At 41.8% G+C, this 26,058-nt stretch overlaps 1 protein-coding gene across 1 annotated transcript in view; it reads left to right on the forward strand.

Annotated features, from left to right (window-relative positions):
• PTDSS1 (phosphatidylserine synthase 1) overlaps window positions 1-26,058 on the forward strand; it is a 71,624-nt gene that overhangs the window by 471 nt on the left and 45,095 nt on the right. The window contains exons 2-4 of the mRNA XM_008001153.3: window positions 11,045-11,136; window positions 21,733-21,777; window positions 24,649-24,773. Of these exons, the coding sequence (XP_007999344.1) occupies window positions 11,045-11,136; window positions 21,733-21,777; window positions 24,649-24,773 (262 nt within the window). The remainder of the gene's footprint in view (window positions 1-11,044; window positions 11,137-21,732; window positions 21,778-24,648; window positions 24,774-26,058) is intronic.

Genomic DNA, 26,058 nt, shown 5'->3' on the forward strand with positions numbered 1-26,058 from the left:
GGCAGCCTGCCGCCCACGCAGCCCCTCCGCCCGCCCGGTGTCTCACAGTACGCTAGCCTGCTCCCCCACCCCTCAGTGCCCCTTCTCCATACAGCACCTCCGGTTACACGGTGAACGCACGCGAGCCACCTAGCACGATCACCCCCCACCCACCGCACTCAGCATCGCTCCACACAACATCACGACGCGGGCCCCTCCTCTGCACCGTTCCAGCCCCCGTCCCTACCCAGCACACCGCATGAATCATCTCGTATGCACCACTTTCAGCACACACCGCTACACATATAAAGCACCCCAATCCACAGCGCCTACAGGCACCATACACAGGCCCAGGACACAGCCTAGATCCCTTCCTGAGGAACTCCGATATTCGGCACTATCCGTAACACATAAAAAATGCACATGTGTGCTACATACACGGTCTTTCCTGTGCAGCACTTCCCGTATGCATTGCACACAAGTCATCTATCCAGCATAACCCTTCCCCCAGCCTCAAACACTACCATCTGTACCACGGCACAAACTGCCACTCTAAACACACACATCACAGCGGACCTTTCCTTTCCAGCACAGCCCAATACCCATCATCTGGGTACATGGCTGCACAGACACCAGCCCGCCACACATCACGCAGTGCATACCCTGCTCACTCATTTCCTAACATACGTGCTGAAATGTGATCCTGTCCAGCAATTTTAATGGTGCCTGGTGTATACTAACTGCGGTGTGTTAAATGAAACACATAAACCTCACACAGCATAACACATCTCTATTATTCCCCGGAAAACATACACACACATTCTAATATGTACCTGTTCAGAGGAGCTGCCCAGCCCAAATCTTGAACACACCTCATGTAACTGTGGCACTGCGCCTGTGGCCCCTTATTCCTAACCTAGGAAACTTATTCATCCTTGGTTTATAAGGAGGTACACACCTTGGTTCCTACTTAGAAGGATTTATACTTTCTGAATGAACCTCTTTAAAGAAAGGGAAGTCACGCCTCCCTCACCATTGTGGCTTAAAAGGCCAACTTAGAGTAGTGTAGTTTTTGAGCCATACTGTTGTTTTCAAACCTGGCTGTGTGTCCTTAGTTAAGTTGCATAACCTTGCTCTGAGCCTCAGGGGCCACACTTGTAAAATGGGGATGAAATATCCACTTATATAGGTTTATGAAAATTAAATGAATGTGTGTGAATGCGTTTAGCAGAGTCCCTAGAGCACAATATACAATTCATGTCAGTTATTTCTCTCCCAGCAATTTTATCCAGCAATCAAGGTTCTCTGTCAGGGTCAGCAGAACATGTGCAGGGATATATATATATATATATATATATATATATATATAGGGTAGTCACAAGGATTGAAAGAACTTCTAGTATTTGGGAGGGGGAACAGTTAAAGGATACTAAATGTATTGTGACATATGTGACAGCGCTGTACAACATAAAGTGAATTGTCTTCTACACAGTCGTTTGCGTACACACGCACAAGTGCTGGTGGTGCCTCCCTTGGGAATAACTGCAGTTTTTCAAATCCTCATAAAACTAGTATCCTCCCACATCACACTTTTTCCTTACCTCTGGGATTCACTTGACTCTTGGTTCTTGTTATGTAGGTGTTTATCCTTTTGAGACAATCTACCTAAAGGTATAAAGCTTAACAATTACTTACTCTTTAATGATTGAGGGATCTTGCCACTATTACTATAAAATCTGCTAAGGCTGTGCAGCAGGATAAGACCAGACCTTTCCACAGTACCTGACCAGACATATTTCTAGCTTCGGAGAGAAATTAGTCATGTCCCCAACTATGGTTACTTTCAAATACTTCATTATGTTGCCTGATTTTATCTCTTAATAGCTGTGTGGCCACATACTTTTGCTAGGCCTCAGTTTCCTTATCTATGTGTAAAATGAAAATATCAATACATTAATCTGTCAGGATTATCTGTCATGAGGATTAAGTTCATCTTTTTAGATAATCTGTGTTTAGCTCAGTGCATGGGAAGTATTAAGTGCTTAATAAACATTAGTGGTTATTATGATGTGATTTCATTGTATGCTACTGTCTTCTAAGTTATATTTGTTATTGAATGAGGATGTCATATGCTCTGTAATTGAGAAGGATAAAAGCATTGGAAAAATGGACATTAGGTAACATACATACCTGTTTCATGTTAGCTTCAGTTTAACTTCATCTTATGTGTGGGTTTGAAATAATGAAATTAGTGAGGGAGTTTCTCTGGAAATTAGAAAAATAATTATGGCATTTTGTTTTAAATAATGATTCTAAGTCCTTAAATAGATTTCTCTTCCTCTATTCTGATATAAAAAGTCACATTCTTCTGAAATTTCTTTTTATATCATATTCTGTCAAGGCAGTCAATAAATTGCAGCGGTGAAAGTATAAGAATTGAATATGAATTTTAACAGCTTGTCCAAAATAATAGAAGAACCATAATCTGAACCTCAGACTGTGGCTTCGTCCAAAAATGTTAACAATTTTATTTCTTCCACTAATTTCATAAAGAGACAGAAATCACATAATGAATTAATAACAAGTTTCGCTTTATATAAAATCATAAGCACCATTAATAGAATTAGTACTTACTCAATCTTACTCATTTTTTGTTATGATTTGTGACTCCTAAGTGGGGCATTACAATGATAGCTCTATCTTCCTCCATAAAGATGGAAAGTAACGACTTCTTAAATGAGAATTTATCCTATGCTCTTTTGTAATGATTAACTCCAGTACCTTATATTTATTTTATAAAGATTTTAGTTGGACAATTGTTCAGCGCAATTCTTTTAGTAAAACTTAAAAAATATGTCTTAAAGTTTGTTTTGCAAAGACTAGTTGTCTAAGAGAACAAGGAGATAGGATACTTTTGGGATGTCATATAACGAGTATGTGAGAAACAGTACTTGGGTACTGTCTCATGCTTCAGAGATCCAGCAAGAATTAAAGATTACAGAGGATTATACCTTGCACTGAAGTCTGAGACAAGTGTGGATTTGTCAAGTAGTTCTTTTGCTAGATGGCCCTTAGGCCAATTCCCTGTTAAACCACAGTGTTTAAATCTCCTGTCTTTATCACCATCATTAAAAGTAAAGTTAGATACTACCTAATCATTTTCCTATTTGAAAAAGCTCATTTCTAGCCTGGGCAACATGGTGAAACCCTATCTCTACAAACAAAACAAAACAAAACAAAAATTAGCTGGGCGTGGTGGCATGCACCTGGAGGCTGAGGTAAGAGGATCACCTGAGCCTAGGAGGCAGAGGTTGCAGTGAGCTGTGATCATGCCACCATACTCCAGCCTCCACCCTACTCACTCAACAGAGTGAGACTCTGTCTCAAAAGAAAACTAAAAACTTATTTTCCCACATTTTAGAATAAGTAGGCTGGGCACAATGGCTTACACCAGTAATCCTGGCACTTTGGGAAGCCAAAGTCGGAGGATTGCTTGAGGCCAAGAGTCCAAGATCAACCTGGCTAACATAGCAAGACCCCATCTCTATTAAAACATAAATAGTATTTTTATAAATAAATGCTTATGCATATGTCTTAGAAGTTTGTTAGCCAAAGTAGGGCAAGGAAACGTTTTGTCTCAAGCTCAGAGTATAATAATTACCTTTAAGATACCCTCATATTTACTCTGCATTCAGATGTTGGTAAACTTGGAAATACTGAATGCCTTTAGTTTGAAAAACTCAAGCTTTAGATTTAGTAAACACCAGAATGTATTAATTCACATTCAAAGAAGCCCACCTCTCCTAAAGAGGCACCTGCCATTAAACAGTAGAATCAGCCTTTGTTAGCACTTGTCCAACAAAAATGGTTACTTACCTAGAGGAGATTGCCTTTCTGCGGATTTAGGTACTTAAGTGATCATCAATTTGTCTGTGCTTCATTTCTCCTCGATTTAGAACTAAGGAGACAGACAAGGACAGGGAAATGGACAGACAGACCGATTGATTGATTGATTGATTGATTGATTTGTTAATAATGATATTTGCTTAATTTCCCTTATTGGCTTTGGAAATCCAGTTCACCATCATATCATTGGGGCGTACTTCTGGCCACCTGTATTGCATTGCTTATGGATACTTGCTAGCCTTCCCTGTTCTTTCCCTCTTGACCACATAAATTACCAGTAGAAAATGTCCCCTGATACTGCTGATTCAGTTGTTTTGATCCTGTTTCCTTTGTATACATCATGTTCCTTCTCTCCCAGCAACAAAAGCCCTGCATGCCCTTGTTCCCTGACACTAGCAATGTTAAGTGCTAACTAGCCATTATGGGCTAGGATTAAACCAGCCCTGGAGGTGAACATTGTGTCAGGTTGCACCTGAGGTCCAGTTATCATTGATTGTTAATATTTCTTTTCCCTGGTTACTATTTGAATTAAATTTTTTATTGAATTTAATGTTTTATATTTTTTCTTATACTTGTTTCCAGAGTTTTATGTCCATAATACAATTTCTAATTTATTAAAGCGGGGGGGGGAAATGTGCCATATATTTCTTTGGGGTCTTCTGCAGTGAATGGGTACTTGGGTGACTTAAATATTTATTTGGCTTAGATGATGCCTCAGCCCACAGAGATTATATACCTAGGAACTGCTGCCTTTCAGACTCCTCTTTAGTAAGCAGTTCATCTTAATTCAAGTTCATCTGTTGTGAATAAACTGTGTTTAGCATTTTAGATGTAGTTCTATTACCAGATGGAACACAATTTATCTTGTGACATCATTCCTATTGCCCCAGATTTCTGTAGAGAAGTTACAGTTTTTCAGTCTTAACAAATCCCAAAACCAGGACTAGTCCAGTCAGCCTGCACTGCTTCCTCAGCCCCGGCATCCCATTTACTTCAATTCAACAGTTCATAGTCCTTGTTGCTTCTAGCCTAGGTTTCTCCCAACCTGGAGTTCACCATCTGGTTTATCTTCAGCAGGTCTGATTGGGCCTTTACAGCTTTCGGGACTGTTCTCTTTCCATTCCCAAGCCTTTGCTCAGCAAACTCCCAACCCTTTGGGATAGCTGACTCCTAGGGCCTGGCTCCCCCTCCCTCCAGTGCTGCCCCTATGATCTTTTTAGACAAAAATCATGGTCCCATCTTTCCCTGTTTAAAATTCTCCTTTATCCAATAAATACTTTAAAACATATCACCTTTCTCCTGCTTTAATTGATAACTTAGCTGTAATTCTTCACAAGGATTGTGACTTTCCATAAAATGAAATTAGTATGGTATGAAAGATAACACCAAAGCTAGTTGACATTGGTATTTCAGTAGATGCCTCTCACCTATAAGAAAGTACTAGCTGGACTCCAGGGTCCTTTGTAATGGAGTAAGTCTACTTTCCCATGTGTTTCCCTCCCTCCATACACAGCACACCCAACACCCAACACCCAACATGCCCTGACAGCTCACGTGTCCCACACATAGGCAGGGCTGCCATCTCTCAGACTGGAAGGCACCTCCCACCACCCCCTGCCCACACATGATGCCACCCTTGGCATCCTTCACGATCCATTTGGATGGTTCCCCTCCAAGATACCTTTCTCAATTGTTCTAAGAAGCACAGAGGAAGAAATGTTTATGTCCTTCCAAATACTTATTATTATATCTCACATGTCATAATATTTGTTTCTGTGTCAGCTTCTTGAGGCCAGTTATCTTAATCATCCCAGGATAGACATCCAGTAAATGCTGAATGAATGGAATGCATGAAATCATTTATTCAATAAGAACTTTAAAATCGCCTTTCTTTTCCTTTAGTTGATATCTCACCCATAATTCTTGATGAGGATCATAACTTTCTATAAAATAGATGAATGTGGTATTAAAGGTAATACCTAAGCTACTTAACATTGGTCTACCGTGTAACCTGGGATTAAACTTTTTATTGGGAAAGATGATCCTTAACAGTGACTTATCTAAATATGAACCTATAGGTCTTTATTTCAAGGACTCATATTAAGGGTAATGAGGGAGAAGATGGGAGGAGGAGAGGGACAATTAACCTAGAAGCCTTAGGAATCATAATAAAGGTTAGACATTCCTGGCTGCCTGACCCCAGGGAGAAAGACTTGTCTAAAAGATTGTAGGCAAGTGAATGGAGTTTGCTTTGGTTTCTTGAAGTTACCACTCCTGTGGTCAAATTCCTGTACTCAAATATTAAATTGAGACAGAATCAGAGTCGGAGTCCAGAAATTCTTTGGAGTGCAAACTTTTTTTTTTTTTAAACTCAGGGCTTTCCTGACACTTTTCCTGCTGTTAAGACGTTGTCTTTTTGGGTAGTTCCCTATCCTAGCTGAAATAATGCTCTGCAGAAGAAGCCAAGGTGTTTGAAAACTTGTTGGGCTTTTAGATATTTGCTGATGGTCTCAATAGCCCTGTGTAGCCAACACTCTGCAAGGGGAGAGGGAAGTCGCTGCCAGTGGACCCCGTGGGTCAGGCTAAGACTCCCTGCTCATGTTACCTGAGTCACTGGCCTACTCTGCCATATCATCTTGCTCATTCTTACCACCTACTATGGCAAGTGGATGCCTACTGTGTGCCAGGGCATTGTGCCAGGCACCAGAGCTACCTTGGGGAAACGAGGTGGGACTTGTGCCCTAGGGAGCTTTCTTACTTTAAGCTGTACATTTGGTATTTTCACAATATGTGGTCGGTGCTATGCTGGAGCATCTCCTAAGTTTAGCAGACAGCGAGGAAGACTTTGCCTCCCTAAGCTTGTCTGTTTGTGTCCTTATTGGAGAATGTATAATAGCAGTCTTGACCTAGAGCCAACATTCCAGAAGCCTTCATACCTACTTCCACTCTGCCTCTATTTGTGTGTGACTGTGGGCAAGATAAACCAAGAGCTTAATTTTCCTCATCCTTCAAGCAAAGATAATATTTGCTCTGCCTTCCCTCACAGAACTGTGGAGCAGTTAAATAAAATACCAGCTGTGAAAGTTCTTTGGAGTGTTCAGGGCACTGCAGACTGGGGCATTTTGTTGTTAGTAGCTGCAGTAGACCCAGGAAAGAAGTCAAGGAGGTGTCACACACAGCATCACAATGGAAAGCTTTGAGTCTTCTTATTTTTTGTTGCTGTGAACCGAAATATCTTAGCTGAGCAAGTACCCTTGGACCAGGACGAGTCGAGATGAGGTTTGGGCAGCCCAGAGCACAAGTCATGATCTCTCCTGAGAAGCAGGAACCACACTGCAGCCTCACAAAGCCGTAGGAGACAGTTACAACCCCACCAAAGGGCCAATCACAGGTGAATACCCGGGCTTTTTTGAGGTCTGTCAGAGACAGTTCCTATATATGAAAAACATTTCCTTCAGGGCAAGGCTATACTAAGATAATGTCTCATTGTCCTTTTTTATCTTGATCCACTCAAGAATAAGGGCCATGTCTCTTCATCTCCGACCTCAAAGAGTCCCTACCCAATGATAGGCATTAATTTGATGAAGGAATGAGTGGACATAAATGAAGGGCATTTAAACATTGTGAACTCATGATAATAACGGACACTTCCTCTGTGCCAGGAACTGTTTTAAGTGCTTTACACGTTTTCAGTTATTTCATCCTCACACAACCCTATGAGGTAGAACTATTACCATCCTCTGTTTACTGAGGAGTAAACTGGGGCACTGAGAGGTTAAGTAATCTGCCCAGGGTCACACAGGCTGGTGGTCTGGCCCCAGCCTGTACCAGTCACTGCACTGTATGGTCTCCTGTAGGGGAAAGAGCTTGTACTTTGGGGCCAGGCCCTATCAGTAAAATGCAGATTATGATCATTTCCTGCTTTAGAGTGTTACGAAGATTCAGAGGGTTAACATGCAAAGCCACTAGAATATAGTGGCTGTCCATGGATACTAGATCTTGTCCCTCATTTGGGGTCCACTCATCTGGACTCTGTAGCCAAGTTCTGTTTCATGATTAACTATGGAAACCTCAGCATGTGGTTAAATCTCTGGATTATTCGGGGTTCAGAAAGGAGGGACTCACAGCAGACCTTACAGAATGGCCCTGTGTGCTCAGGTTGCCCTGTGGCCAGAGGGGAGTTTGGCGTCCTCACCTGTCAGGGATTCTGTTCTTTTTGTGCACCACCACCACAGACTGGTAAGGGGCTATTCTAGATGAGGTGGGGACACCCTCTCTGCTCTCAAAACTCACAGTAGAGTGTGACACTGGGGCCTCTAGTCTGATAGGACTCACATGGCTTCGTAAACTCACTCTCCTATCTCCTAATCTTTGATTGCAGAAGTTTGATCTTCCCATACTGCGTATTTTCAGTTTATCCAAAGACCTCACTGTCTTTCATTAATACATTTTTTTCCTAATTAGACAAATATAAAACTGCCAACTTTTCAGACCCAACTGCTATTTTATTCCATTTAATCAACAGTTTCCCCCCTCTGAAACTAGGCCATCCATTTGATCCTCTTTTTCTAATAAAATTGCTCAAAATTTACAAAACTGCCATTTCATTGGTTTTATATCCTAATGTATTACTCATTTAGTTATAAATTTAGTGCTGATGTACATTTTCAAGCATCTTGATTGGTAGATAATTTTAAATAGAGACGAATTTACTGATTTGCCATAGCCATTTATTTGTGGTTAATAATAACCCATTAATTAAAATTTTAATTAATGTTTTCAAAAAGAATGATGTATTCACATCGCTTGAAATCCAAGATACATCAAAGGGTATGTGGTGAATACCTCTCTCCATACTTCTCCCCAACCCCTCATTTTTCCTCTTTGGAGAAAACCAGTGTCACCATTTTTTGGGGTAGATTTCCAGTGACATCCTATGCAGGTATAAGCATACATTATAAGCTACATACCCATGCACATTCCCCCACCTTGTTTTGCACAAGTAGTTGCTTATTATACCCACTATTCTGCAATTTGCTTTATTTACTTAATGACATCTTTTAAATTATTATGAATCAGTTGATTCTTAAAAAGCTTCCTTGTTTTTTTTAATGGCTGCCTAGCTTTCCATTGCAAGACTGGACTGTAATTTCTTTACTTAGTCTCTTTTTGGTGGACATTTTGATTGCTTCCAACTTTTTAAGAATACATGTAATGCCATAGTGCACAATCTGGGATATATGTCATTTTTGCATGAATGAGAGTTTATCTAAAGAATAAATACCCGAAAGTAAAATTGCTGAGTCACAGAGTATATGCATTTGTAGACTTAAAATATTGGCAAATTGCCTCCATAAAGACGATTTATTTATACTGCTACCAGCGATGTATGAGCATATGCCTATTTTCCTGTTTCTTCATATCCTCCCCAGCTCAGTCATTAAAGGTTTACCTTTATCAATAAGGTAGATTTTAAAAACAGTCTCTGTTTTAACTTACCGTGAGTGAGGCTGACCATCTTTTCACTTCTCAGAGCCTTAGATTTTTTACTCTGTGAACAAACTCTTCATACCCTTTGCCTGAACTCTTCATGTCCTTTGCCCATTTTTCAATAAGGTAGGCTTTTAAAATAGTCTCTATTTTAACTTACCATGAGTGAGGTTGACCATCTTTTCACTTCTGAGAGCGTTAGATTTTTGACTCTGTGAACAAACTCTTCATATCCTTTGCCCGTTTTTCAATAAGGTAGACTTTTAAAACGGTCTCTATTTTAACTTACCGTGAGTGAGGCTGACCGTCTTTTCACTTCTGAGAGCGTTAGATTTTTTACTCTCTGGACAAACTCTTCATATGCTTTGCCCATTTTTCTATTTAGACTTTTTTACTTTGTAAACAAACTTCATATCCTTTGCCCGTTTTTCTGTTTGTTTTTCGGTGTTCATTTGTTGTTCTTCCTGTTAGTTGATTTTGAGGAAAATGCTTTGCATATTAAGGAAATTAGTCTTTTGTCTTGATATGAGTTATAAATTTTTTTCCCCAAGTTTACCTCTTTTCCTTTGATTTTGTTACAGATTTCTTTGCCATGTGAATTTACCACTTCATGATTGTTGATTGCTTTGTTTTGAGGTTCATTTGTTTTTTTTTAATTCTCCAATTTCTTCCAGTATTTTTTTGAATCTTTAATTTTAATTTTTTGAATCTTCCAGAATATATTTATTATAAAATATGAGTTACAATCAACCTTCTTTTCCTATGCAACAGTTGTTAATTTCAACCTTGCTTTTAATTTGTAACCTACATATTGTGTGTCCTGTAAATGTCTCTTATACCAACCCTGTGCCTCTTCTAACATAAGTCAGGCTGATTTAGGGTGACAGATCATTTTTTCATGAGACAGCTTGGCTTGGGGGAACAATCATTATCTTCAGTGTCTAGCAGACCTGGTTTTGAATGCCAGCTTAGCAACGTCTTACCTACACAACCTCAGACAAGTTACTTAATCTTTCTGAACTTTTGCAACCTCATTTTGCAAAATGTGGTTGATACGACTTCATTTTGCAAACTTGTGATCATTAGAGATAATGTTTATAAACTGCCTGGTCAGTGCCAGGCACACAGTGGATAGATAAATGGGAGCTATTACTGTTGCATCATCATTCCCAATGTCAATAATGTGATGTCAGTCTGAATGAGGACATTGTGTCCCCTCAGTGTGCAGCCATTCTTAAGTAAAAATTGGTGTTCCTGGAAATTGGATGTTGGGCCTCCCTACCTAAGCCAGAGGCATCATAAGTACCCTCGTAAAGATCAGGCTGGCATTTTGAGGGCCACATTTATAACCTCTGGGCAGATATTCAATTGCTAGGTGTCTATTAAAAGTGCACTTCACTGGAAGGTAAAGCGTGTCTGATTATGTAGTCTGGTTTTATAATTAGGTCTATGAAATTAGCAGTTAGCATTAGTTTGTTAGTTCCTTTTTGGACATATAATGATCTAAGAAGTACTGTATGATCTGTATAATCTCTTATTTCAGAACCTAAGTTCAATCCTGTCATACATGTAGCAGTCCCCTAGTTTTTAGAACATGGAAATCTTCCTTCCTCTAGGTTTTCTATTTGGATCTGAAAGTAAATGCTCAATGTTGTTTTTCTATTTTCAGGGATGACTCTGTTCCAGAAGACAACATCTGGAGAGGCATCCTCTCTGTTATTTTCTTCTTTCTTATCATCAGTGTGTTAGCTTTCCCCAATGGTAAGTAACGTCATGCATTACCACATTTCTCCTATATATTGTACCTTTCTGGTTTTTTTGAGATGTGAGTCATCTAGAAGATGGAGTAAAGAAATAATCTGAGTTTTGTGTAGTGGTTAGGGGCACAGGCTCTGGAGGCAGACTGCCCATTCTGCCACTTCCTAGCCCCAGGGAAGCCTCCCAAGAATGCTGACAATGCTTCAGTTTCTTCTATAAAATGGAGATAACAGATAGGTACGGTTGTGAGGGTTAACTAAATGGGTGCACGTTAAACACTATGAACATGACTGACAAATTATAAGCTCTCAATAAATGTGGTTCTTTTTGTTGCTGTTTTTGTTATTATCAGTTGGGTCATAAAATACTCCATTACTGCTGAGTTCTTCTTTTTTGCTAAGGACAGGGTCAATGCTGTAATGAGTATTACTTAAATAAGTTGTCCCAAGTGATCTTTTATCACCATAAGCTTTGCTGATTATGCATTTAGGATATGAATTTTCATCAGCAGGAAAAAAAGACAAGGATTACTCTGAATTTTACCCCTATCATGATTATGGAATGAGTGAAGCAAAGCTTTTGTTTGAAAACCAAGTTTGGTGTTCTGCCATGCTCACAATTCATCCCTTTCCTCTAAATTCTTCCTTAAAAGTTGCTTTCTTTTTTCTTATTTCCTTTCAGTAACTTCCTACTAGAATATTCTCTACTTGTTCTCCGTAGTCATTTCTAAACGCTCACTCTTGTCTTATATATATATATTTTTTAACACCTATGACATTTGGAAATTGTTCCAGTCTTTCTTAAGGGTTATTCTCCATGGGCCGGCCCTACTCGGGTTTTAAATATCATGCTTTAAGATGCATTTCTTCTGTAACTGTTCATGCTATTCAGTAGGCTATAATGTGTAATGTAAGAAGCTCATTATGAATGTTATCAGATGCTACCTGGAAATGTTCCATGTCAAGGCCTTCAGGCTTCCTAAGATGGTGGCAGTGGAATTTTATCCTATTTTTTTTTGAGATACGAGTCATCTAGAAGATAGAGTAAAAACAACAGCCGGGTGCGGTGGCTCACGTCTGTAATCCCAGCACTTTGGGAGGCCGAGGTGGGTGGATCACCTGAGGTCGGGAGTTCGAGACCAGCCTGACCAACATGGAGAAACCCCGCCTCTACTAAAAATATAAAATTAGCCAGGCGTGATGACACATACCTGTAATCCCAGCTACTCGGGAGGCTGAGGCAGGAGAATCATTTGAACCTGGGAGGCAGAGGTTGCAGGAGCCAAGATCATGCCATTGCACTCCAGTCTGGGAACAAGGGTGAAACTCAGTCTCAAAATAATAATAATAATAATGCGAGTTTTCCATCGTAATTATGAACATGGACTCTGGAGGCAGACTCATATGTAGCACTATGTTTACAAGAACGTAGTGGTTTTAGTATGTAGCAGACGAGCATAATAATCATGCTGTTAAAACCATGACTCTGAATCCCTCAGAGAATGAATTGTTCTACATAGCCAGGTTATTTGGGAGCTGAGTTTAGCTCTCCAGCCACTCAACCTTTTAAGTTAAAAAGAATTTTCTAATGAAAATCTGCGTACCTTATGCAGATATGTCAAATGTAGTTTGGCTTTTCCGTAAGGATTGATGGTGCTGGTAATGCACAGTTATCAGGGCATGAAGACAAGTTGTGCATAATATGGGTAAGTCATGGAATAAAGGGGTGTTGACCCTGCTGTAGAATTTTTACTTTTATTTTTTAATTTTTAGAGATGAAGTCTTGCTCTGTCACCCAGGCTGGAGTGCAATAGCGACTCACAAGTGTGATTATAGAGCACTACATCCTCAAACTCCCGGGCTCAAGCAATCCTTCTGCCTCAGCCTTCTGAGCAGCTGGGACTGCAGGGATACACCACCACACCCAGTTATGTTTTTATATTTTTTGTAGCTAGTGATGGGGTCTCACTATGTTGCCCAGACTGGTCTTAAACTCTTGGCATCAGGCAATCCTCCATCCTTAGCTGCCTAAGTAGCTGGGATTCCTGCTATCAAATTTGCTGAAAAAAATCCCTGATGTCAAACAGCTTTTTGGCTATTTGCCAACTTTCCCTTCCCTCTTGTTGAATTTTAGGTTGGAGGAGTGCTTGGGTGTTATGTAGACCCTCCTCTCCTTCAAGAGTGCCATATTGTATATGGCATAAGTGGCCAGCCAAGGGTGGGTTCCCTGAGCTCTGGACCCTGGCCTTTCCATACAAAGGTGGCCTAAGAATACAACTCAAAGCAAGGAAACGGCGAACTCTTTCTCAGGTTCCATACCAACACAAGGCTGACCACCACCAAAGCAGGCATTTGGAGCCTCTGAAACATGACTAGGTGACTATTCAGATGGTAGTGACAGTTTATTCCCCTTCCCCTCAGCCATTCTGCCTTCTGTATCCTGTGATCTGCTGCGTCCTTCTTTGTCATCACTCAATGCCATGACCATTATTGGTCTGTGCCCTCTATTACTATTTTTCTTTTATTTCTCTTATGTCCTCTGTCCTGTCTTTTTGTTCCCTTATCAGTCAATCAGAGCATGATACATGCATATGTCCTCAGGAAACTGATCAGTGCAAAGGTATCAGATCTGTTCTTTAAGTCTTCAGCTTTCCTTGACCTGTGTTATTTGTTGCTTAGTTCTCAAGGGTTACTTTTTCATGGCTTTGAAGGTTTCTTTTTGGCTCCTTTTAAAAATTTTGCTGTTTCTGAGCCCAGAGCTGTTTTAGAAGTGTGAGGATTCAAAAAGAATAGTCTCTCAATAGCTGTGATTTTACAGCCGTCCCTTCTCTAAGTCTTTAGCAGGAGCTGAGTACTGGGGCTTCATTAGCAGATGTTTTTCTTGAGGTACAAAAGGCACTGAAGGTTAAGGGGATTAAATCTATTTGATGTAACACTTTGTGTGATTTCTTCTGGCTTTGCCCCTCTGTTCCCCAATGAAGTCCTCTAATCTTCAAAGTTGACTTTACCTGCTCAATCTCTCGTTGTGGGACTGTGCTTTTGTTTTGATTCTGGAAAGATAAAACTGAAGCTCGGTTTTCTTATCCTGGCTGCATGGACTTTACGATACACACAAAGGGAGGAGGAGCCACAGAACTCATTTAGTTCAGTCAGCTCGGTTTACCAGTGAGAAGGCTGAAGCATGCCACCATGTCCCCCAGCCTTTGATGTCAGCCTGCTGGCAGGGCACGAGCTGTGCATTTTCCTTCCGCGGTGCTGCTCTGGTCATATCTCATATTAGGTCCACTGTGGTATGCTTTATCTCTGGCTTTCTCCATAATATGTTTCTGTCTCCTCCTGTTTCTCTTTTTCTCTGTCAGTCTCTGGTTTGTCTTTTCCCCCAGGGTGGGGTCTTAGTTGGCCTGGACGTAGCGTGCTTTGCATCCCACAAAGGAGGTGGGTGGTGACTGAGTCGATGCTCCGTTGCCCGTGTGTTGTCTGTGACTGGCAGGAGCTGACACATTGATCTAAACCTTCCTACTGTATCCTGTTTCTACTCTATTTCTGCCCTACCATCCTTTCTTTTCCTCCCGGGCACATACACACACACACACACACACACACACCATTCACCGAAAGGCAGACCATGCCAACAATAAGGTTTCAGATGGGTATAGAAGATATAAACAAGGAGGATGGCAGTTGAGTGTCCTGTGCAGGAGGGATTGGGACATTAGTCAGCAAAAGGAGGACTTGGATTCTCTTGAAGCCATGTATATATAGCAAACATACTGTGTTTACCTCGTTTGTTTTCTGAAGATCTGTTTATTCACACCTTACCTAAGAGTAGTAAAACTAACTTTTCCACATAAAAGAATGTTACTGAATATTTTCAAATTAGGGATGGCTTTGGAAGGTGCCAGTGGAGATGGTGGGGAGTTGGGAGGGCCCTGGGCAGGGTGCCTGTGAGGTGCGTGGCCTCCCTGCCTGCTCTCAGGCCACAGGCCTCCCCGGGAGCCCATGCCCAGCGGCTGCCTCTGTGACTGGAGTGTACGTGCCCCTTCTCACTCAGTCTTGTCCCCTTATTTTCCATTCTCCCCACCCTTGGCACATATTCTCAACTCAAGTAATGAAAATGAATGGGAGAAATGGAGCCCAAACGTGCCCTCCCCTTCACAGACAGTTTTGGGGAAGTGCCTGCAGTGGATAGCATGCCCGGAACAATTTTTTGGCAACTTGAAATGCATTTATCCTTGACCTGGTAAATGCTGCCCTGCATGGCTGTATATAGGCCAAAAGTGGATTGTGTCCATTTGTCTCATCAAGTATGTGTGAGTTTATATATGTTATCTATGTGGTAGACTTGGTCAGCTCCTACAGGAAGGGAGCCTTGTGATTCTTTTTGTAGAGTCTAAATAACAAAGAAGGCCCTTGACTTTCTCCATAGGGTTTTATAATAGGATGCTTTGGCTACAAGTGATAGAAAATGCATTTCAAAATGGCTTAAACACTAAGGAAATTCGTTATTTTCTTACATAACAAGACGTTCTGAGATAGGGTGGTTGGCAAGCTGACTAATTCAGCAGCTCAGTGACCTGTGAAGAGCCAGCTTCTTTACCCCTTTCTGTTCTGCTGTCTTCTAGTCTGCAGTTTGCCCTGCTGGCCTTGAGATAGCTCCTGCAGTGCCAGCCATATAGTGGCAGGCAGTGGCCAGCAGATGAAGAGACCATCTCATCTTGTGTGTCTTTACTTGAGTAGAGACCCCTTTTCTAGTGATCCTCCAGGACACTTACATGTCTTTGACTAGGATTGGGCCACATGTCTCTTCTCAATCAGTTCCAGGGACAGAAATTTATAGTATTTAGAGGAGTAGATATTCAACAGATATTTGTTGGCTAGAAGAATGACAGGGTACTAGGATTATCTCCGCTGGTTTAGAATCCACCCCTGAGTTATATGGCAGAGGAGTGGACACTCAAACAAAATTTTGTGTCACAATCAACAGGGTGAGTGGCAGGATTAGGTCCCAGGGTGGTTCTTTCCTTCAGTCCCATAAGCAGATGTGGAGGGAGAGGGCTGGCAGTGAGAGCAGGGGAAGGAGAGGGTCTGATGTCCACTTTTACACTTCTTCTCTCCTGCCCTCTTTGCCTCTTCAGTTGTCCTCTTCATTCTCTTTTGGCTTCCTTACAAAAATGTTTTAATTGCTACCTTCATCCCATTATAGCAACTGACACTCAAGTGTATGTGTAATTTTAACTATACCACCCTATCACTGGAGTGAAATTTAGAAACCTATTTGAGTCTCCAGTTGGCTGGAGATTTCTTTCAACGGGAGTCCTTCTGGTGTACATTTCCTGTTTCTGAGAACTCCCTTTAACTGTTGTTCATCCCCTTTTCACCTTGCCATGGCCCCGAAACTAGCCCAGCCTCATCTGTACTTCAAGTGCCTGGCCGGCAGTAACTTCTCATTAACATATGTTGAATTAAGTAATAAATCCACCTGGAAAAAGTTCACAGAACAAGCCCTCCTTTTTTTCCTTTTGTTGTCTGCAAGAGAAATACCACTCAGCACTTTTTTTTTTTGAGACAGAGTCTCACTATGTTGCCCAGGCTGGAGTGCAGTGGCATGATCTCTGCCCACTGCACCCTCCACCTCCCTGGCTCAAGTGATTCTTGTGCCTCAGCCTCCTGAGTAGCTGGAATTACAGGTGCACGTCACCACGCCCAGCTAATTTTTTTGTGTGTTTTTAGTAGAGACAAGGTTTCACTATGTTGGCCAGGCTGGTCTCGAACTCCTGACCTCAGGTGATCCGCCTGCCTTGGCCTCCCAAAGTGCTGGGATTACAGGCATGAGCCACCGCACTCAGCTGCACGCAGCACTTTTTTAAGGTCTTTGAGGAGAGTGGGAAACTAGTATTTCTTGTTTTTCCTGAGTTTATCATTGTTTGTCCTTTGACTTCTCTTTGCTAAGATAATGGTAATCATGTCTCCTTGATGTTTAAAAGTGATCCAAAAGGTCACTATCTTCTGAATTTAAAAACAAAAACAAAAAGAGTTCCTTTCTCCTTCCATCCTGTGTCCCCTGCTTCACTACTTTTTATTAAAAAAAAAGTTCCAGTCCAGCGCAGTGGTTCACACCTATAATCCCGGCACTTTGGGAGGCCAAGGCAGGTGGATCACTTGAGGTCAGGAGTTCAAGACCAGCCTGGCTAACACGGTGAAACCTCTCTACTAAAAATACAAAAATTAGCTAGGTGGGGTGGCACATACCTGTAATCCCAGCTGTTCAGGAGGCTGAGGCAGGAGAATTGCATGAACCCAGGAGGCGGAGGTTGCAGTGAGTTGAGATTGCGCCACTGCACTCCAGTGTGGGTAACAGAGCAATACTCCATCTCAAAAAACAAATAAATAAATAAATGAATTTTCTTTTCCTTAGGTTTGAAAGTTGCCTAGAGATCATTTTTTTTCACCTTCTCAAATTTCCCTCGAAGAACTCTAACTAATAATAATCAAAAGGAGAAGCTGACTAAGAGGGTCTGCCAGGAGGCCTTTGGCCTGAGGATACAAATGTTAGCTGTTGGACAGGCAGTGTCTGATTTTTATTAAAATAATTGTATTTCCCTAAGGTGAAGTCCTGTACACTGAATTTTTTATAGGTATAACTGTTTCTGGTGAGTCAGGCAATGATCTTATTTTCTAATTTCTGATGTAGATTTTAAAATGCTAGCTCTTCTCATGATGAAGACATTTGGTTTCTATTTTTTTTGAAATTAATCTTGCTCTTAATATCTGATTGAAAATGATGTATTTTAGGCCAGGCGTGGTGGCTGACACCTGTAATCTCAGCACTTTGGTAGGCTGAGGTAGGTGGATCACTTGAGGTCAGGCGTTTGAGACCAGCCTGGCCAACACGGTGAAACCTTGTCTCTACTAAAAATACAAAAATTAGCTGGGCGTGGTGGCGTGCACCTGTAATCCCAGCTACTAGGGAGGCTGGGGCAGGAGAATCACTTGAATCTGGGAGATGAAGCCTGCAGTGAGCTGAGATCGCACCACTGCACTCCAGCTGGGTGACAGGGTGAGACTCCGTCTCAAAAAAAAAAAAAAAGAAAAAAGAAAAAAAGAAAAGAAAAGAAAAAGAAAATGATGTAGTCTAGGTGGAAGGAACAATAAAGAAAATAAAACACATAGTTTTTAAATGTCCCTCATAAGAAAACCAAAACCCAGCATTTGTTGCTGCACCACTGCCCTAAGAAGTCTTCCCCAATTCTCCAACATAAGCAAGAGAGTAAGTAACCACACCACAGATCCAAATTCTCCCAGGCAACCTTCATCAAATGGGATATAAAGCACAGATAAGGAGTAGGAACTCCTGTGGAAAGCAACCATGAGGCGGAGCCCTTCTAATAACCTCAAAACCATAACAATGGTCAGAGAAGAGAAGGAAGCCTGCCTTAACAAGACCACTGGGAAAGTAGTCAGTAGTCTGTTGGGAAACAAGATCTGTGAGGAAGGCATTGAGATGACATGAACGTTCATAGGATGCTACAGGTGGGGCTCATGCCGGGCAGGTGATGCTGTGGAAGGTGGGGCTCCTCCCCAGTTGTGTCCCTACCCCTGGCACGTACACCCTTAGGCTTTGCAAAGGTGACTTGACTGGAGTGGCCAGGTGCAGGTAACCTAGTGAGCATAAGTATCAGGATTTATAATCTAGAACACACCAGCCTCATCCTCAATTTTTTTTTTTTTTGAAAAAGTAAAATGATACTTTTACTGCTGTCTGATGGTAAAGATTGCACTGTTAGTGTATAATGCTACGAAAATGTACTTTCTAAAATACCACTTTAAAAAATTCAGAGTTTTTTTCCCAGGAGGCCATGGGCAGTTATGACAAGCCTCACATAAAGATTTGATGGTTGAAATCAAACCTAGACTGGGTTTTGAAGTTAGTTACTGAAAGGGTCACCTTACATTCCAGGGCCTTATCTCACCTTTTGTAGGCAAGAGTTACCAGTGGTTCCCACCTCCCTGGATTAGGGTGGTCCCTGGCTTTTATCTTTAGAGCCATCAGTTCCCTGCCCTTTCCCTGGTCTTGCTTTTCCTGAGCCAGCTTATCAGTTCCACATTACGGTAAAGCCTGCGCCATGCCTTTCCCCCTATTGCATCAGCTCTAAACACCCCTAGCTTGTTTCTTTCCCCTCGGTCTCCTGGTTCTGAAACCAGTCCAGGCTCAACCCTCAGACACCCTCTCTAACCCTCTCCTCTTCCTGAGCTCACCCAGTTCTGTGAAAGTTCATAGGAAAGTCCCCAGGTGCTCCTTATGACTCAACCTGGTGACACAGGAGGCTCTGATGGAACTAAGGTAGATTCCATGAGCTGCATGACCTGGGGCAGGTTCCTCTGCCTCAGTATCCTTATCTGTAAAGTGGGAGTAATGATGACACCTTTGTCACTGAGTCCTTATGACACTGTGTGGGGGTGTCTCATTCCACAGCCTGGTGCATAGTAAGTGCTCAGGAAGGTACTGCTGACTCCTGTCATGATTACTCTTGAGAATAACATTATAGGATTTTTAAGTGCTGATTTTGTCACAAGCCAAATAATAGGTCATACAGTTTTAGAGTTGAATCTTATAAGAGGAAACTATACAGAAAACTAACGTCCCATTTTATGTCTAAAAGGTTAATTTTATGTTGTCATTTGCAACATAAAAATGAAGTAATATTTGCAAGTCAGGAGGCTACCAAAATACAGAAGTCACTTACGGTGACAAGTCAAGAGCTATCACCTACCATGAGTAAAGAGGAGTATTTGGAAATGAAAATAACTGAAAAGATGACAGTTTTAGCCATGAGTTTCCCAATGACTTGACAAAAGGTGGTGGTTTCATATTACCTGGTGGGGGATCCTGGTTTATAACCTTCACTGTGACTTTCTGAGAAAGAAGCAGCTGATTTTGAAAAGGACTATAGGTATTCCTCACTGTCTGGGCCCTCACTATTAGAACTCAGAAATCAAACAGATTTAGATGAATTTTCAATAAACCCTTAACCATCTGAGTTCTCACTACCTGCCATCCAAAACGCAGGAACCAAACACATTTGAATAAAGCAGAGTCTCTCATGAACCAAACTCACCATCCGAACTGCCACCTAGGAACTGATAGATTTGAATGGTGGGGGGTACTTGTAACTGATTTTCGTAATAAGAACTTGACTCATCCAAAGAAAGTAGTTAAAATATGTTTCAGTGTGGTCTTTTTAAGAATATATAGATGATTTTAGAATGAATTCAGGAATAAAAATTACAGTGGAATATTTGCCTCAGATAGGATTCAAGATTGCAAGCAACAGAAGCTGACTGTGCTCATTAAAGAGCCTGTTAAAGACTAGGAGTGGCTCACAGTGTCATAGGCTTGCTTGGAAACCAGCCATAGTCTGAGCTTCCAGAAACAGGCACCACCCCCAGAACTGTTCTAAGGAGGAAACCCCAGTGAGCGTGGGCTATGGTCTGCCCCAGTGTCACTTCTGCAATGGATTCTAAGGGAGTGCCACTTTGGATGGCCACCACCTGACTACTGCCCCTACTGGCCAGGGCTAGAGAAACAGAGGAGAGCTGTGCCTACTCCCTTCACTGTCACTAGCTCCTGAGGCCAACACTGGCATGAGTGCCACTGCAGACCGAGCCCTACCTGTAAAGAAGGCTGGGAAACAAGCTCTGGTGTCTCTCCTGGGGACACGGGATTCATAACGTTGGAAATTCTGCAAGTGTAGGAAGGCTGTTCAAAAGGCGTGAGCAGCCCTGCACAGAACAGGTACTAACCAGAATGGTGCTTTTCCATAGCTGTGAGGTGTAAGGTCAAGGCTCAGCTTGCTTTCTTCTCCTTCTTCTGCTTTTTACTGAAAAAAGAGAAAGTATTGGCGTATCACTTGTCGTAAGGGAAAGTTTTGTCCTATGAGACTTTTGTTTCAGTTGTGTAGAATCTGCTTGTGTCTGAACTGGATTGCCATGTCAGAGGTGTTTTGTCAGCACAAGTCATAATCAAAAGCCACACAGTGTTTCTTTTTCCTCTGTTATTTTTCAGTCTCTCTCTCTCTCTCTTTCTCTTTCTCTCTTTCTCTCTCTCTGTCTCTCTCACGCACACACACATATGCACACACACACACGCAAATGCACGCACACAATGATGACTGTGTTGTCCAGAACCTCTTTCCCTGGAGCTCCTGGACAGCTGGGACATTTTACTTGTTAAGGTACAATATATATCACAGACACTTAAGCCTAGCCTGGTGACCCACTCACTGTTACAACATTGTTTCCATGGGAAATTACGTTCTGACTTCTTAAGACAAAGCTTTAAAAAAATCTCTGTTGTGGGGAGTGGTGCCTGTGATGATTGTGGTGACAGTTGTTATAATGTGGAGAAAACATTTCAACCAAACTTTGACCTCAAAGTGTTTATGTGACAAAGAAAACAAAACAAAACCAAAAAAAAAAAAAAACCACTTTTAACAGTAGAGAGCTTATCTTATTGTTATCTGTATGGAGATCAGCAGCACCTTAAGTTTTAGCCTTCTCTGAAACCAGTTCATTCTAACTTTATAATGTTATTTATCTGCAGGTCCGTTCACTCGACCTCATCCAGCCTTATGGCGAATGGTTTTTGGTGAGTTTCCATTAGCAGTGTAAAAGGATGTTCTATTTTTTTAATCTTTTTTTCTGTTCATCACTTTAAGACTTTTACTTGCCACACTTAATAGTTAAAACTTTATTCTAGCTTTTTACTTTTTGATGTTCCTAATATACGTGGTTTCTTAAAATTATTTGACACAAAATGAAGTGTTGATGATGACTTAAATTCTCTTACACGTGAACTGTTTCAACTCCACATGCCTCTTTATGTTGCTGTCTCTTAATGTACACAGGATTTGACTTAAGCAAATATCTCTTGTTTTCCTTTGTGTGTTTTCATATTGGTTTTTACTAGTGCAAGCCCAAGTGCCTACTATGAGCACATTTGTCTTGTGAGCATCTGGGAGGGAACGAAAACAAAGCAATTCAAATTTCTTCAGTGTTATGAATGAGAGAGAACTCAGAAACAAAAAAAAACTTCTGACAAAGAACCCTAATTTGAACTAAGGGTTACAAATAAGCATATAAATATTGGATGTCTTATTTTTACTTGATTTTGTAGTCTAAATAGTGAAATCACCTAAATGGATTTAAAATGAATCTTCAGAACTTTGGATATTGGCTTCATCTGGCCTAAATCAGTCACCAAATGAATCATTTTAGGTTTGGTAAATGTAACCTTATGTAAAAATGTACAAGAACTCTAAGAAATTGCTATTTTGCTAAAGGCTGCCTATTGTTCTTTCAGTCTTCAGAGCTTCTAGGTAACTCTTAGTCTCTTTGAATTGATTGGTGAGCTTTTCACTCAGCAGCCATTCACTGAGTGTGCTGTGTAACAGGTGCTGCTCTGGGCCCTGAAGCCACCAGGGAAGACCAGACAGACAGGAGCCTGCCCTGAAGGAGCTGCCCTTCCACTTGGAGACAGAGGACAGTTAGTAAACAAACTATTACACAAATCAGTAATCAAAAAATATCACCTATCTGAAGTTATTAGGAAGCTAGTTAAGACCAGGGGAGGTGACAGGAGCTGGTGTCTGCTTTAGCTTGAGGAGTGATGGGAGGCCTGAGGGAGTGATGCCGAGTCTGAAACTGTCATACAAAGAAGGATCCAAGCCTGCAAAGATTCTGGGGGAGGAAAGCATCCCAGGCGAAGGGAAAAGCTGCTAAAATAGCCCACAGCTAGAAACCACTTCCAGGCCAGTGTGGCCCAAGCATAGTGAGCCCTGGGAGAAGAGTAGGAGAGAGCTCAGAGAGTCATCGGGCACAGACGTAATCATGGGGACTGTGGGCCAGGGTACAGAGCAGGGCAGGAAGGGCAGGGGGAAATCACGGGAGGGTTTTTCCCAGAGTGACCTGATTCCATTTACATTTTCAAAAAGATAGTCCTGGCTATAACATACATACCTCCCATTGATTTAATAGTGCTGTTTGAAGTTATAAGTTATTTTCAGCTAGTTGGACACATCTGAATTCTTCCTATTTCAAATGATCTATGGTAGGTAATAAGCAGTTTTATTTCCTTCCTGAGAGCCTTTTGGGAGCATGGAGCCCTTTGATAATCCAATGAGACCTATAGATAGACCCATTCCCTATGTGTGCACCCATGGACATTCACCATGCACAGTTCTGCATATAGTGTCCAGGGCTTCACAGACCTCAAAGCCCAACCGAGAACTCCAGATTGAGAATCCCTGCACCACAGATTCCTTCTGTCCTAATGTAATTATTCAAGAGGACCATAATTATTAAAAAGTGTAGTGGGGGGCATTTGTGGTAAAAATTAGTAAAAAATGGGTGGTGCGTAAGAGCAAATTGAAGGCAATTCTCATATCGACTTGCCTAAAAAATGTGCATTCCCTGGGCCCTAGGATGCGCAATTATTGGCTGGCCACATACCACCCTGGCCTCCTTTGAGCTCCCTGAGGCCTGGAGAGGGGTGGCTGTTGGAAGGCCTGGCACTATAGCGCTTGCAGTGGATTTCATGCCAGCCACGGACGTGCTCTCCTCCGGAGTGGCTCACTGGAGATTAGCGCTGAGCCAAGTTTGGATGGACGCTGTGATCCAAGGTCATTTGTATCACGGTCTCTAAATGTCCCGCATAAACATTTTAATTCCAATGGGTTCAAGAGAAAGAGAAACCACAAAACCCCTGGTGATGGTTTCTGAAATCTCTCTAAAATGTATTGGACAGGCTTTTGCCTTCTAAAAGTGCATTGTTAACATTTCTTTTTTAAATTACACGTAGTGATTATTAGGATAGCAATTATGAGATGACAGAACAATGAAATAATGCCTACAAGGGCTAATGTGGAGTGTAAGTCTCAAATAAGTGGCCCTGGGCCACCTCTTGAACCTTACACCAGTAGTACTGTCCACACACAGCCTGGCCCTCCTCCAGTCCACTTAGTTGGCTTTTTAAAATATTACCGAGATCATTTTATTTCCCCACTTAACTTACAATCAAATCTGAAATGTTGGCCGTGGCCTTTAAGCCCTGACTTCAGGGCTGCCTTGCTCTGTTCCCTTCTCTGCTAGTGCTCTAGCCACATATTGGGTCCTAGACATTTCTCTTTTCAGAAACCGACCTGCACACCGTTCTCTACCTGAATGTCGCGTGTGATCCTCACACTCACCCCACACACCCTTTGCCTCGCGGTCCTTCAAGTCTCAATCTAAGTTAGCATCAGTTTCTCAGAGATAGTTTTATTGACCCCTCTCAATCTGAATTAGGACTGTGAATCAGACTATCTCATCAAAGGAAATCCCAGATTATAAGAGGAGTCTTGACAGGCTGTGCTACAATCTTAGTGTCTGGTTTTGGCAATGCCATTCGAGTCTAATGTGTAATGTGTGTGTCTGACTATTGGATCTCTTCTAAACTTCAGCATGTTTTTGTTTCTCTCAGGACTCAGTGTGCTCTACTTCCTGTTCCTGGTATTCCTACTCTTCCTGAATTTCGAGCAGGTTAAATCTCTCATGTATTGGCTAGATCCAAATCTTCGATATGCCACAAGGGAAGCAGATGTCATGGTATGTACTTGTCAGCGGCCCTTTGGAGAAACTGGTAGATTCTTTCTTGGGTGTAAGAGGTAGTAGACTTGACATTTTAAATTGTTCCTTCTCTATATTTCCTGTGTAGTTACCTAGAAACCAGGTCTTTGGGAGGGTTGTTGAGTTGCATGGTTGTCCACAGGTGATAGAGTCCAGGGAAAGGATATCCTCTCATTACGCAGATGGGTCTGTGAGGAAGAATATACTCCTTATCGTCAGACAGCCTTGGGCGTGAATTCTGCCTCTGTTACTTGGTAGTTGTGGGACTTTGGGCAAAGTACTTGTTAGATTATTCCATTTTTTTGTAAGTTGAAATAGTAATACTTACTTGGGGGTTATTGTGAAGTGAACAAAGTAGCATTGCCTGTGAGGCCTACTGTGAGGTCTGCCATGGTGCCCCCAACACCCCAGGCTCTGGGTCACCGCGGCTGCCCCTGCACCTGTCAGCCTCACCCTCAGCACCTGCACTCTCTGGCTCTGATGCCTTGGTCCTGCCCCACTGCTTGCCACAGAGAGGCCAGTTGTAATGATTTAGGCTATTTCATTTGTTACTATTATTTTTATTAAACCATACAAAAAAATTGTATTCTTGGCTAAAACGACTCTATTTTGGCTTTTACTGAAGAGACTAATTATATGGGAAAAACCAACTACTTTTCTCTTCACTGACGGTGAACACTTCTGTGACCAGATGTGTGGGTTTTTCCCACACCAACCAATTCTCCAACTTTCCTGACACCTGGAGTTAGCATGAGATCCCACTAGTTAAGGGCCTGTCCCATAAGACTGCCCACATTTCAGATGCCACTCGCAAGTCCAGGCTGTCATCTGTGCTTCTGACCAATAAGCTACAAATCAGGGGTTCCCACAGTATCCTCCTTGTGCATGATCATTTGCTATGATGGCTCACAGAACTCAGGGAAATATTTAAGTTTGCCAGCTTATTGTAAAGGACATGGTACAGGATACAGGTGAACGGCCAGATGGAGAGGTACCTAGGGCGAGGTCCAGCAGAGTCCTGAGGACAGCAGCTTCTGTCTCTGTGGTGCTGGGGTACACCACCCTCCCAGCTTGTGGATGTGTTCACTAACCTGGAAACTCTGAACCTGAGAGTTCCGAGATTTTTATGGAGACTATCACATAGGCTTGAACTTTTTTTTTTTTTTTTTTTTTTTGAGACAGAATCTCACTCTGTTGCCTAGGCTGGAGTACAGTGGCACAATCTCGGCTCACTGCAGCCTCTGTCTCCCAGGTTCAAGCAATT

This window comes from Chlorocebus sabaeus, chromosome 8 (assembly GCF_047675955.1).
Source record: "Chlorocebus sabaeus isolate Y175 chromosome 8, mChlSab1.0.hap1, whole genome shotgun sequence".
Taxonomy (NCBI): Eukaryota; Metazoa; Chordata; class Mammalia; order Primates; family Cercopithecidae; genus Chlorocebus; species Chlorocebus sabaeus.